Genomic DNA, 14,767 nt, shown 5'->3' on the forward strand with positions numbered 1-14,767 from the left:
TTGTCACTGATGTTGTCCAAGAGAAAAGTATAATAAAAAAATAAAGTTCAGATGCTAAAAGGCATCCTGTCCAACACCCTTACAATTCTGCTGATCCATTACTCTAGACGAGTACCTTACTTTATCAACCCTGAATTTCCAAGGTGAAATGCAGTGGGACTCAACCTGAAACAACATGGTTGGAAAGCAAACTTCTTATCAACAAAGCTATGCTTGCACTTAAAATCCAGCAATACCTCCCATATCCAATAAGTTAACTAAAAATTGTGCTGAAGGGAAACCACCTCATCTACATATGAGCCAACAAAGACTTTCACTATGCAGTCATTCGGCAGCAAGAAATAGCAACTAAATCTCCCTCAAATCCCCTCTTACCTATTTTAAAAATGGAAAGATATATTAGACAAAGTAGAGATGCAAAACAGACAGAATGGTCACTGATAGAACACTTTCGGTTAAAAGACTACTTAATCGGGATTGTTGTTGGCACTCCGTCGCTTACGACGTCGAGGGTTCCAGTTGATCCAATCAACGGAACAGTCTGCTCGTGAAATTAACATGCAAGTGGCTGAGCACTCCACAGACACATGTACCCTTAACGTAGTTCTCGGGGATATTCAGCGTGACACAATGTGACAAGGCTGACCCTTTGAATTACAGGCACAACAGAAACAGGAAGAAAGAGTGAGAGAAAGTTGTGGTGAAAGAGTACAGCAAGGTTCGCCACCATCCCCTGCCAGAGCCTGGTGGAGCTTTAGGTGTTTTCACTCAATAAACACTCACAATGCCCGGTCTGGGAATCGAAACCGCGATCCTATGACCGCGAGTCCGCAACCCTAATCACTGGGCCATTGCACCTCCACAACTTAATCGGGATTAAATAATAACTAATCTCATTCATAAATCATTAATAACTCTTTGAATCATTCTAAGTTGTTAATATAATATTTAATTGGTCATTTAAGAGAATATCCTTTCTCAGAAAAACAATGATCATAACAACAGCTTTGGTTATTCTCAAATAACATTAATTTCTCCTATAATGTTGACAACTCTGTTTTTGTATTTCTTGGACACTTCACCTTCAATCTGAAAAGAAAAGAAAGCACATTTATTATTTTCTCTCATCTCTAAAATTATTTTCATCTTCATAACAAAAAGAATATGTTCAGAAACTGCTATTCATTTTATTAACTTGAATTTATCTTTGACTTTCACATATGGTGTAAATTTTGGAGTTTTAATAACTTTGTTCATTTGTTTTTCCAAGCTGGTATGTGTTGGACAAGAATTATTGAAGCAGTATCCTATGGCTGGACATCCTTACTGTTGCTAATCTTACCCATATTTCAAGTTAGGCACTTTTATTTGACTTGTCTTCACATACTGAAACAGCCAAACATCATCACCACCCAAATGGTATCATATGAAGACAGACAAAAATGAACACGCACACACACATACATGCATGTGAGTGTTTTTTCTTTGTTTTTTTTAATGAATTTGTCCCAAACAAGGCTTGCAGTCACAATAGCATAAGGGACTACAAAACAAACAAAAGATATAGAAAAAAAAAAGAAGAGGCCTACATATTCAAAAAATGTTGATCGATAGAAAGCTTAAAGAAATGAATATCATAGGGCTGAAGAAAACAAAACATTGGTAGTGAGTTCCAGAGAACAGCAGTTGGAGGAAAGAAGCTATTAGAATTAAAGAAATTATGCTTAATAGGAAACCTGATATAGAAATGATATGACTGGAAAAAGAGGCAGGTAACAAGTTTAAAGGTCCTGACAGAGGGTACCAGGTGAGAAACATCATCACTACATTTCGATGATGGGCCAAAGACTCCAACCTAGCAAAAAGAAGAGGACTCACCATGTTAACAACACAATTCTGAATTTGATCAAGCAAGTTATTAAGGTTACTAGAGGAGACATCAGCCCAAAAATGACACCAATATTCAATGTAAGGTTGAATAGTGGCCTTATAGGGATTCAAGCTATTCTCAGGCATAAGAAATTTGTGAGCATGGAAAAAAAGATCCAACCTTCTTGGCAGGTGACATGGCAATAAGCTGAACATATTTGTCCAGGTCAAACCAAGAAGTCAGACACTATAGCTTTCTGCAAGATCAACCCTTCCTATAGCAATACACACACACACACACACACACACATACACACACATCACACATATAACAGGTTTCAGTACAGTTTCCATTTACCAATTTTTACTCCCAAAATATTGGTCAGTCCAAAGAGGCTATAGTAGAAGACACTTACTCAAGGTGCCATACAGTGGGATAGACCTTAAAACATGTGGTTATGAAGTAAACTTTGTTACCAATAGCCATGCCTGTGTAATGTATGTAGATGATACAAGCTGCATATATAAACTGTATACTAATATTTTTGATCCTTACCTGTTTTTTAAGCTCTTTTGTTTCACTCCGTAAGGCATCAAGTTTTGGTTGTAGCTCTCCTTCTTCTCTTTGGGCTTCTTGTCTTCTCCTTGCCATTTCCTTTTCTTGAAAGACCATCTTATCTGCTAGAATCAGGTTTTGTCGTAAACTCTCTTCCAATCTTTCAACATACCTGAAAAATAATGAAACATTATTTATTTCTCAGTTACTTTTATAAACTTAGACTAAATTTAATGAGTACTGTTGGAAGAATGATTGACACAGGGATAAGCTGGCACTATCAAAGATCAAGTTTTGTTGTTGGCACTCCGTCGCTTACGACGTCGAGGGTTTCAGTTGATCCGATCAACGGAACAGCCTGCTCGTGAAATTAACGTGCCAGTGGCTGAGCACTCCACAGACACGTGTACCCTTAACGTAGTTCTCGGGGATATTCAGCGTGACACAGTGTGACAAGGCTGACCCTTTGAATTACAGGCACTAAAGAAACAGGAAGTAAGAGTGAGAGAAAGTTGTGGTGAAAGAGTACAGCAGGGTTCGCCACCATCCCCTGCCAGAGCCTCATGGAGCTTTAGGTGTTTTCACTCAATAAACACTCACAACGCCCGGTCTGGGAATCGAAACCGCGATCCTATGACCGCGAGTCTGCTGCCCTAACCACTGGGCCATTGCGCCTCCTCAAAGATCAAGTAGAGCAGGAAGTAAAAACACTAAGCAAATAAAAGTGACAAGAGCCTAAGAGGTGGAATATTGGTGTAATAATCCAATCTATATCCCAATTTATATGAATGTAAGGCAGTGAGCTGGAAGAATCATTAGCAAGTTGGGTGAAATGCTTAGCGGCATTTCATCTGTCTTCATTTCTGAGTTCAAATTCCACAGATGTCAACTTTGCCTTTCATCCTTTCAGGATCGATAAAATAAATACCTTTTTGAGTACCAGGGTTGATGCAATTGACTTGCTCCCATGCCCAAAAATGCCGGCCTTGTGCCAAAACTTGAAATTAATTTATATGACAGGTGAATAAGATTAAAAATAGACATACTTCCTATTTCACGGTTGTACAACTTCCACCGATATAACCAGATGAAGATGATATCTGGGACGTGTAACCAAAATTTTTTAGGATACTCTCTAAAACCTAGAAACATTTTCTCCATACATATTCTACCATTCCTGACTTGTTTTTTTTTTTCCAATCAAAGATTATCAATGTCCTTCAATTTTCACATTATCTCCACACTCTTATTCAACAAACACATATGATATTATAACTGTATTTTTGTTGAATGAATTTCTGAGATAATTTTTACCTTGCTGAAGTTTCTGTGACATACAGAGCTACAGAATATTGTCCTGATATTTACACCATCCACAAATTTTTCTCAGCATCTCAAGCAGAGCCTATTATATAACATCACAACAGGCGATTTTACATAAGGTAGATAACTCTATCAAATGTCGAATTGTCTCTATTTACTTTTTCACTTGAGAGCAGATAGAGTTTTCAGGCAATATGATGAATATTTTATTCTAAAGAAATACCTTTTAGGTGAAATGTTTGTTGATAGCTAACTTAATATATGGTTTTAGCATCTAATTATAGGAAACTAACAGAGATAAAAATACAAATTTCAAGATTAAAGTTTGATTAAATATGTGTATATATATATATACATATATATATACACACACACACACAATTGCAGCGTGGATGGTGTTTATAAGCCATTTGAAATAACACACAAAGACCATTAGATTCACTTCAACATTTAAATTTAATTTGTCAAAATATTTTCGTTGCTTTGAGACTGCGACCTGTTCACTGACAAAATTCTGTGCTGCATCAGGTCACTTGCTATGCAAGTACATCTCCGTAATATATATATATATATATATATAAAATGTCCAACCCATGTCAACATGGAAAATGGACGTATGATGATGATGATGAATGTTAGCATAGAATGTACAGAATGAAACAACAAAACGAAGGCATGTTCTTACTTTGGAGATCGTTTAATTTGCAATAAATGCTTTGTGTGTTCTAAAGCAAAGAGGTTCCAGGCTGTTTTTACTAGATTTATCATTGAAGACATTTCTTGAGGTGACAGAAGGATATCCTGTGATGCATTTTCAAACTGACTCATACTCAGGGTATTCACAGGCTCTTGGAGTTCATTTAAGCGTTGGTTGAGAAAAAATTGCAGCTGTGGAAATAAATACATTCATATATGGTATATTACATAGACTGACAAGGTAATAATTATTTCAAGATTAGTGATTTCAAATCAGTCGCATTATTTCAATGTACATTTTTCCTTCCCATTCAGGAACTGGTGCAACTCTCCTGCTTGCTAGTTGTGGTCAAACCATCCAACTTAAGCCAGCATGAAAAGTGGACATTAAAGGAGGATGATAATGATGCTTTTTTATCGAAATCGAACTAAATTCAATGACTGGCACCCATGCCAACGTCGTCTCCTTCATTGGATACGAAATTCTGCTTGCAAAGACCTGTTGGGGCAAGCGAAAGCGAAATTGTGATGGCACCTATGCACAGCGTCGCCTTTCTGGCACTTGTGCCCGTGGCACGTGTAAGGACTTTCGAGCAAGATCGTTGCCAGTGCCCCTGGACTGGCTCTGGTGCAGGTGGCACATAAAATACACCATTTTGAGCGTGGCTGTTGCCAGTACCCCCTGACTGGCCTTCGTGCCGGTGACACGTAAAAGCACCCACTACACTCTCTGAGTGGTTGGCGTTAGGAAGGGCATCCAGCTGTAGAAACTCTGCCAAATCAGATTGGAGCCTGGTGTAGCCATCTGGTTTCACCAGTCCTCAGTCAAATCGTCCAACCCATGCTAGCATGGAAAGCGGACGTTAAATGATGATGATGATAAGAGTTGGATAGCTCAATAACAGAATTGATATAATCACATCTGAGGCCTAGCATCATACTAGTTGACTCACTGCTACTTCTCATTCCTCAAATCATCAGTGTTGGCTTAATGACACTGACGCAAGAGACATAGATTTCTATGGTACCAAGCTCAGTGCCTTTAATTTATGAGTTTTGATTTCACCAAGCTTCACACTGCCTTTCATACATCGAAAATAGATAAAACGTGTTAATAATATAATAGGGATCATTCAATTGATCACATTTTATCTTTTACTTGTTTCAGTCATTGGGCTGCGACCATGCTGGGGCACCACATTGAAGGGTTTAATTGAACAACTCGACCCCAGTACTTATTCTTTTTAAGTCTGTTGGTCTCTTTTGGCAAATCTGCTAAGTTACAAGGATATAAGCAAACCAACACCAGTTGTCAAATAGTGATAGGGAGGCCATACACAAATACAGAGACACATAGACACACATATATATGACAGGCTTCTACAGTTTCCATCTAACAAATTCACTCACAAGTCACTATAGCCTGGAGCTATAGTAGAAGACACTTGCACAAGGTGCTACAAAATCGGATTGAACCTAAAACCATTTAGCTGCAAAGCAAGTTTCTTATCCACACAGCCATGCCTGCACCTATAGTATGTCTACTTTTCATTTAAAAAATATCCTAAGCCATTTCAAAAAGAAAAAAAATCTTTATTGTTTCAGTCTCTTTTGTACTGTTGGTATCCATTGAATAAATACAATGAATACATTTTTCAGATAATCTGAAAGACTGTTTATCTAATTTCAACCAGTTCTTTGTCTCTTGGAAGTAAAACTCTGATCAACTAGAAATTTTTAAAATTAGTTTAATTAGCACATACTCTTTTTACTCTTACTTACTCTTTTACTTGTTTCAGTCATTTGACTGTGGCCATGCTGGAGCACCGCCTTTAGTCGAGCAAATCGACCCCAGGACTTATTCTTTGGAAGCCTAGTACTTATTCTATCGGTCTCATTTGCCGAACTGCTAAGTTACAGGGACGAAAACACACCACCATTGGTTGTCAAGCGATGTTGGGGGGACAAACACAGACACACACACACACACATATATATATATATATATATATATATATATATATATACGACAGGCTTCTTTCAGTTTCCATCTACCAAATCTACTCACGAGGCTATAATAGAAGACACTTGCCCAAGGTGCCACGATGTTATTATTTAGACCCATGTTTTTCTGCTGAAATACACTGCCTTTCTGTCAGTTAAATTCTAAAAACAATGCCACTACTGAAATTTTATCAATAAACATATGCAATCAGCAGAAATGAGTGGCTCTATATATTCCTACAAGAACTGTTTAAATTAAAAAAATTAATTGTATTCATTAGACTAAGAACTGTTTAAACCTTTAGCATTTAAACCAGCCATATCTGACTAAAATGTTCTCTTTGTTTTATGGCCAAATCAGCCACAACTGGCCTCTCACACCTACCCTGCAATGTTATTCTAAAAATAAACAAACACATCATTAAAATCTCAAAGCTATAAGATATTATTTACATGATTTACTTTTGATGGATATTTGTCCTCATCTTGTTTGTTGTTAACACAACGTTTCGGCTGATATACCCTCCAGCCTTCGTCAGGCGTCTTGGGGAAATTTTCAAACCTGGGTTCTCATTCCTAACGATGTTACTATTATTATATTATTATTATTGTTACTATTATTAATCAGGTCGCTGCCGTGAATTGAACTCAGAATCTTGGGGTTAGTAGCCCGCGCTCTTAACCACTACGCCATATGCCCGTGGGCAATTATGGATATTAATTAATTAAAATATTGCATGATTAATTCAAAACAATGAATTGATAAGTGTTAAATTTGTCAGAGTAATATGAATGTAAAAGGGTTAAATATACAGACAGTACAAACAATACTTTTACCTCCATCAAGTCTTCCATCAACAAATTTCTTGTATCCTGGGCCTCAAGAACTGTGAGGGCATCATTACCTCGGGCTACTCCATTTTCTAAATTAATGAAACAGTTAAGCTTGAAAGTCTGTGTTCTTACCTATAATGCCAAACCAATATTCTTTCACCCTCACCTCCACTACTCCACACACAAGGATATGGTGAGAACTGAGGAAATAACTAATCTAATCTTCCTACTTTAATTTATCATTATTTTACAAGTGTGTGTGTGTGTGTGTGTGTGTGTGTGTGCGTGCGTGTGTGTGTGTGTGTGTGTGTGTGTGCTCGCGTGCGCACACACGCACAGGTATGTTCATCTGTACGTGATGATGTTATTATTTAGACCCATGTAAGCCAAGATCAAGCAGACTTATGGTCAAAAACATTTCAGCTATGACCATCCATCTTATTGTACATTAAGTATTTCATTGTCCAATATGTCCTTCTTTATTTAAGATAGGATTTGGTTGCTATTTCTAGCAGGGTGAGCAACCTTATGCAGGCATGTGTGTGTGAGAGAGAGAGAGAAAGAGAGAGAGAGAGAGAGAGAGAGAGAGAAAGAGAGAGAGAGAGAGAGAGAGAGAGAGAGAGAGAGAGAGAGAGAGAGAGAGAGAGAGAGAGAGAGAGAGAGAGTGATGTGTTTCGCTTAAGCAGAACAATTAACTTAAAAGGTTTCAAATTTTGCAACAGTTCAATAAACCACAGAGAAACACACTTTTATATCTAACTTGAAAGGACCATTTTTTTAAGCTACTCAATTACTTTCATGGCTTTGAGTCTTTTGTTACTGCCTTTCTGTCAGTTAAATTTTAATAACAATGAAAAATTTAATAAAATAACTTTGTCCTTGATGACTTGATGTTTGAAACACACATTACCATGGAATCTTTACTATGGAAGGTTTCAATTTAGATCACTTGAAAACAGGAAGTTTGAATCATAGAACTAGGGGTGATTTTAGGAGTTGGGTGTTAAAAGGATCAAAGGGAAACCATTCCTCTGTGAAATGTACTTCCAAGATGAACATCTTTCAAAAATGAATATTGTAAATCTGCCTTTAATAAATTAGACTGTGTAACAAAATTTTTATTTTCCTTTTTTTGTCTTTGGTCAGTAAGTGTTATTTCCTATTTGCTTCTATCTAGAAATCAAAGGAAATGACTACTATTCCCTTCAAGCTTTGCTTTTGTGACCTGGACATCAATGTATTGAAACTGACCTATTTTCCATTACGTTTCAAATTCAGTGCTGAATTGCTGAAGCAGAAATATCATTATAGCAAATATTCTGCTCAATACCACAGTTGCTTGGTTTTAACCAGCTGAGCATGTTTCTTCATGGCTGATAATATGTGCATCTCTGACCATGAGCAGGAGTATTAGGAGAGCATCATAGCTGTGTGTTAAGGGGGATTCTTTTGAGTTTGAATAAATGCAACAAAAGCAAAGTTTGAAGGAAATATTAGCCATTATTCATACTTTCTAGAGGTAAGCAAATAGGAAATATCAGTTGTTGCCCAAGGACAAAAATTGTGTTACACAGTAACATTCAGGACTAGAGACGAAGATTAGCATTCAGGACTAGAGACGAAGATTAGCATTCAGGACTAGAGACAAAGATTAGGGATGATAAATGCAAACAAAGGGAATACAAACCTGTAATTTTAGCATGTTTTTTAGATGTCTTATCAGTGGTTTCTGTGTCATCTCCCCAATCTATTTCACCATTTTTCTGTTAAAGTTAATTGAAAAATAGAAAAAAAGTTATGAATTAGTCATTTTTCACAATTACTCATTTAGCTTTTAAACCAGTCATATCTGGCCCAAATATTCTACCTGTTTTGTATTCAAACCAACCAGATCTGGTATCTCACACCTACCTTGCAATGTCAATCATCAAAATCTCGAACCTACAAGATACTGCATGATTAATTCAAAACAATGTGAATAAATAAGCATTATTTTTGACAGAATCTGAATACTAAAGGGTTAAATGTATTTTTAGAAATATTAAGGTTCTGAAGTTAAAAAAAAATGTTGCCCATAAAACAAGGTATCCCCTACTTAAGAATCAAGCAGTTTATAATAAGCAGTAAAAACAATATAAAACATTAAAAAAATTTGAAATTATGTGAAATAGCTGACAGTCTAAGAACTTTCTTCAAACTAGTTGAGATAATTTTTATTTGGTATAAGAAAAAAAATCTCAACAGATAGCAGACTCAGAAAAGATCAGAAAATGAAAATAAAAGAAGACGTAATCCTACCTCATTATTTTCAGAAGATTCTACAGTTATCTGGGACATATCAAAATCAATATCTTCAAAATTAACTTCATTGCTTTCTTCAATATTTCCCCAATCAATCTAAAATATGAGAAATAAATCAAAGAATGTGAAAACCCAGACAAATGTATAAATAAATATTCTTCCAGTTATCTACATTCAAGAAGGCCTGCAATGTATACATTGAATTCTCACTAGTTTAGTGTCCCTAACTGTAAATAGCTATAATATGAAGGGGTACTGAAAAGTTCCTGGGTTTGGGTAAAAAGAAAATACAGTTTCCTTCAACCAAATATATATGTGAATATATATGGCTGCATGGCTGAAAAGTTTTGCTTCTCAACCTACTGTAACCCAGGACCAACCAAAACTTTACGAGTAGGTTTGGCGGACAGGAAATAAAAGGAGAAAAAGAGAGAGAGAGTATGTGTTACCCTTGCCTTGACATTGCATGATAGTTGTAAATGAGTATTACTGTCATATTCTGCAAAAGTATGCCTTAACTATGGGAAAATATTACCTTACTTGGAAGAGGTCATGGTTGGTGACAGGAAGGGTCTCTGGGCATAGGAAGATCTGTCTCAATAAACTCCACCTGACCTTTGCAAGCACAGAAAAGTGGATGGTAAGAATTTTGGCTCCCTACCCCATGACTCCAGATTCAGTCCCACTGCATGGCACCATGGACAGTCTTCTACTATAACCTCAGGCTGACCAAAGCCTTGGGAGTGGATTTGACAGACAGAAACTGAAAGAAGCCTATCACACACACACACACACACATATATATATATATATATATATATACACGTATGTGTATGTGTGTATTTAAAAAATTTCACAGAAATAACTAACAGAAAATTCGTAGCTAATTCCTCATCAATCAACATTCAAAACATCCTTACAATTTTGCGCCTTTAAAGTGGATATTGTTCACTTTTGGTGGTGCCAGAAGTAGAAAGTCACTGAAAATAGCTAATGAACATACAGGACAATGAACAAAAAAACACAACAAACTAAAATAATTCTGTGTGTGTGTGTGTGTCCTCCAATACCACTTGATAACCAGTGTTGATGTGTTTATGCCCCTGTAACTTAGCAGTTTGGTTACAGGGACTGATAGAATAAGTACAAGGCTTCAAAAGATAAGTATAGGGGGTTGATTCATTCAACTAAAAATTCTTCAAGACAGTGCCCCAGCATGGCCACTATCTAATGACTGAAACAAACAAAAGATGAAAGATAAAAAATATATATATCAGTAAAATCAATAAAAAGAGTAAAGTGAAATTGCCATAAGGAATGGAAAATCCAATGTTTCAGACAGAGTCCTTCTTCAAGGGAAAAGTTGAAAGGAGAAAATAAGGGAGGAAAATAAAAAGAGAGACAAAAGAGTTTTGTAACTTAGATTTAAAAAAAAAATACTTTGCTGACTCTCATTAATTTCTCTCCTTTCAACTTTTTCTGAGGAAGGACCTTGCTCAAAACATTGGATCTTCCATTCTCCATGGCAACTATTTTTATTGATTTTTACTAATTAATATGTCTTTTCAATGCAAAACAACAACACCAGCCTTTTTGGAATCTGTTTGATCAGTAGCTGTGTGGTAAGAAGCTTGCCTTCCAACCACATGGTTCCAAGTTTAATCCTACTGAAAGAAGCCCATTATATATCATCATCATCGTTTAACGTCCGCTTTCCATGCTAGCATGGGTTGGACGATTTGACTGAGGACTGGTGAACCAGATGGCTACACCAGGCTCCAATCTGATTTGGCAGAGTTTCTACAGCTGGATGCCCTTCCTAACACCAACCACTCCGAGTGTAGTGGGTGATTTTACATGCTACCGGCACAAAGGCCAGGCAGTATATAGGTGTGTGTGTGTGTGTGTGTGTTGTTTGTGTATGTGTCTGTCCCCCACGAACACTTGACAACCGGTGTCAGAGTGTTAATATCCTTGTAACTTAACGGTTTGGCAAAATAGACTGCTAGAATAAGTACCAGGCTTTAAAAAAAATTAAAAAGTACTAGGGCTGATTCCTTTGACTAAAATCCTTCAAGGCGATGCCCCACCATGGCTGCAGTCTAATGACTGAAACAAATAAAAGAATAAAAGAATATATATATACATATATATCACTGACGATAATGTCTATACATATTCCAATTTACATGTGACAGACTTTAAATTATTTACACTATCATCTTGGGCACGTTTGTCGTTTTGTTCCTCATTGGTTAGCTGATGCTCATCTATTATAGTAATGGGTGGTTGACCTGTTCTCCATTCATACACACTGCAGTTGCCTTTGTTGATGATAAACTTCACCATAGATAGAGAATCTCCAGAAAAGTCATTTCTACAAAGAGAAAAGAAACAGCTATACATTATGGTGCCAAAAAGAATTTGGAAGCCACTACCTTGTCACTTAAGTTACTATAAATAGCAACCAAATTATTCTCAAATCACATCTTATCACCTCAAAAGGAAGGACACATTGGATATTGTAGTCTGAGATATACTCATCATCATCATCATCATCATCATCGTTTAATGTCCGCTTTCCATGCTAGCATGGGTTGGACGATTTGACTGAGGACTGGTGAAACCAGATGGCTACACCAGGCTCCAATCTGATCTGGCAGAGTTTCTACAGTTGGATGCCCTTCCTAACGCCAACCACTCAGAGAGTGTAGTGGGTGCTTTTACGTACCACTGGCACGAAGGCCAGTCAGGGGGTACTGGCAACGGCCACGCTCGAAATGGTGTATTTTACGTGCCACCTGCACAGGAGCCAGTCCAGGGGCACTGGCAACGATCTTGCTCGAATGTCTTTTCACGTGCCACTGGCACAAGTGCCAGGAAGGCGATGTTGGTAACGGTCATGCTCAAATGGTGCTATTTATGTGCCACCGGCACGGAAGCCAGACAGCTGGTGCTCTGGCAATGATCACGCTCAGACAGTGCTCTTAGTGATTTACTGGTACTGGTGCCATCACGATTTCGTTTTCGCTTGCCCCAACAGGTCTTCGCAAGCCAAGTTTAGTGTTCAATGAAGACGTTAGCATGGGTGCCAGTCTACAAATTTAGTTAGATTTCGATTTCACTTGCCTCATAAAAAAAAAGAGATGTGATCACAGCTGGAATGCATTTGATCGTAAATCTTACTAAGTTTCCATCTTCATAATCCCTTACACAAAGTGGCTTCTCACCTTGTTTAAGACTTTCATAACAAAAAAATAATATGAGACTCAACAACAACATACAAAAATAAAGCCTCTTATAAAACATTTCACTGTTTGCTTCAAGTACTTTTACACCTTTCACTGGTATCTTTTTCGTGTGTGTAATATTGAAATAACCATTTAAAAAATGTGTTTTTCTTATAAACCATAATTAGGCCTGGAGTATTTTGATTTCGAATTTTGGCACAAGACCAGCAATTTCAGGGAGGGAGTAAGTCAATTGGATTGACCCCAGTGTTCAACTGGTATTTATTTTATTGACCCTGAAAAGGATGAAAGGCAAAGTCAACCTTGGCAGAATCTGAATTCAGAACATTCAGGGTGAAATGCTGTTAGTCTTACTCAAGCAAACCTATGACACCTTGGTAGTCAATCAATTTAATTAATTATATATGACCCACAAACCAGATATTTGATACACAGGGCTGGCTATGGATTATACTGTGCATTCCAATATACAGTATTGGTCATTGCTTAGCCCTGGTTAGCTCCAATTGAGCAGGCCTAAAATCAAAGCTATTTCAGTAGTGATCATCCTGTCTGCAGCTTAGCAGAAATAATAAATCTATGACTATATTCATCCAATGTTGTCTCTGTTTTTTAAGAATTAAGGTGTGGCTTGAGGGAGATTTGGTTGTACTTCTGGTAGATTACATAGCCATGTAGTGGCTTCCTTGATGATTGGCATTGTAGTGTAGCAGAGTCTTGTCTGTAAGAAGTTAAATACAAATTAAGGGAAATGAGAGGGTCATTAAAAACATTTTCCCTGTATGTTAGTTTAAATTACTAAATTACTGACCTTTCAACAATGAAATCAATAAAATTCCTATAGTAGTCAGCAACTGGGTCGAGTGATTTGACAGCATTTGTTAACTCACATAATAACTGCGGTAATTCCTTCGCCAATTCAAACAACTCCACCTTGATTTTATCACCCTGCAAGTAATAAATTAAGTATAACAATTAATACAGTTGGTGAGCTAAAGTAACAATTAAACTGATGGTAGTGATATTGATAGAGATGATGACAGTAATGATCTTGGTGAAGTGGATGGTGGTGGTGGTGGTGGTGGTGATGGTGGTAATATTGGTCCCAGTAAAGACGATAATAGTGATAGTGATGGAGTTAGTGGTAGGGCTAAAACTGGCAGTAGCTGAACTGACAGGAATGACAAAGTCATTGGCATTGAAGGTGGTAGGGATGATGGTGGTGGTGGTGATGGTGGTGGTGGTGGTGGTGGTGGCGGCAGCAGCTGTGGTTAGTAATGGATTTGGTAAAGACTTGCAGAGATGGTGATGCTGTCAGTGCTACTAATGGAAGTGGTTTTAATAAAGATGAAAGCAGTAGTGGTGGTGTTGCTAAGTAGTCCCAAGTCAACTTTAATAGAGTAGTCCTATGGTAACACAGGTAGACAGCTCAGCAATGAGATGTGATACATAGATCCACTAACCAATAGAAGCCTTAGATATAGATGTTTGTTACTCTTAAAATACACAGGCACCCCACCAGTTAAAACGATGAGTGTTCCAGTTGATCCAATCAACAGAACACCCTGCTGGTGAAATTAACATGCAAGTGGCTGAGCACTCTACAGACATGTGTACATCATCATCAATGTAATTCTCAGGGAGAATGATGCTACCTTACTGGCCAAGCAGGTAGGCCAACATTCTACCTGGATGCCTAAACCATCCTCCACAGACCAACAAGACTGGCAAGAGAGTTTGTTTGTGGGAGACATGAGAAAGGAACTGGAGGGCTGGTGAAGTTAGTGGAAACACTATGTGACAAGGTGGAGACGGTGAGAGGGTTTTGCTATTTGGGAGAAAGGGTAGGTGCAAGTGGTGGATGTGAAGTATCTGTGACAGCAAGAGCAAGACTTGGCTGGGTGAAGTTCAGGGAATGTGGAGCATTATTACA

At 37.5% G+C, this 14,767-nt stretch overlaps 1 protein-coding gene across 1 annotated transcript in view; it reads right to left on the reverse strand.

Annotated features, from left to right (window-relative positions):
* Window positions 1-926: 926 nt before the first annotated feature.
* Window positions 927-14,767, reverse strand: part of LOC106880649 (CDK5 regulatory subunit-associated protein 3) — a 32,282-nt gene continuing 18,441 nt past the window's right edge. The window contains exons 8-15 of the mRNA XM_014930691.3: window positions 13,646-13,782; window positions 11,798-11,960; window positions 9,581-9,679; window positions 8,970-9,045; window positions 7,286-7,371; window positions 4,434-4,636; window positions 2,426-2,597; window positions 927-1,089 (exon numbers count right to left, since the gene is read on the reverse strand). Of these exons, the coding sequence (XP_014786177.2) occupies window positions 1,018-1,089; window positions 2,426-2,597; window positions 4,434-4,636; window positions 7,286-7,371; window positions 8,970-9,045; window positions 9,581-9,679; window positions 11,798-11,960; window positions 13,646-13,782 (1,008 nt within the window). The 3' untranslated portion in view covers window positions 927-1,017. The remainder of the gene's footprint in view (window positions 1,090-2,425; window positions 2,598-4,433; window positions 4,637-7,285; window positions 7,372-8,969; window positions 9,046-9,580; window positions 9,680-11,797; window positions 11,961-13,645; window positions 13,783-14,767) is intronic.

Source organism: Octopus bimaculoides, chromosome 3, assembly GCF_046866305.1.
Source record: "Octopus bimaculoides isolate indiv1 chromosome 3, ASM4686630v1, whole genome shotgun sequence".
NCBI classification, from domain to species: Eukaryota; Metazoa; Mollusca; class Cephalopoda; order Octopoda; family Octopodidae; genus Octopus; species Octopus bimaculoides.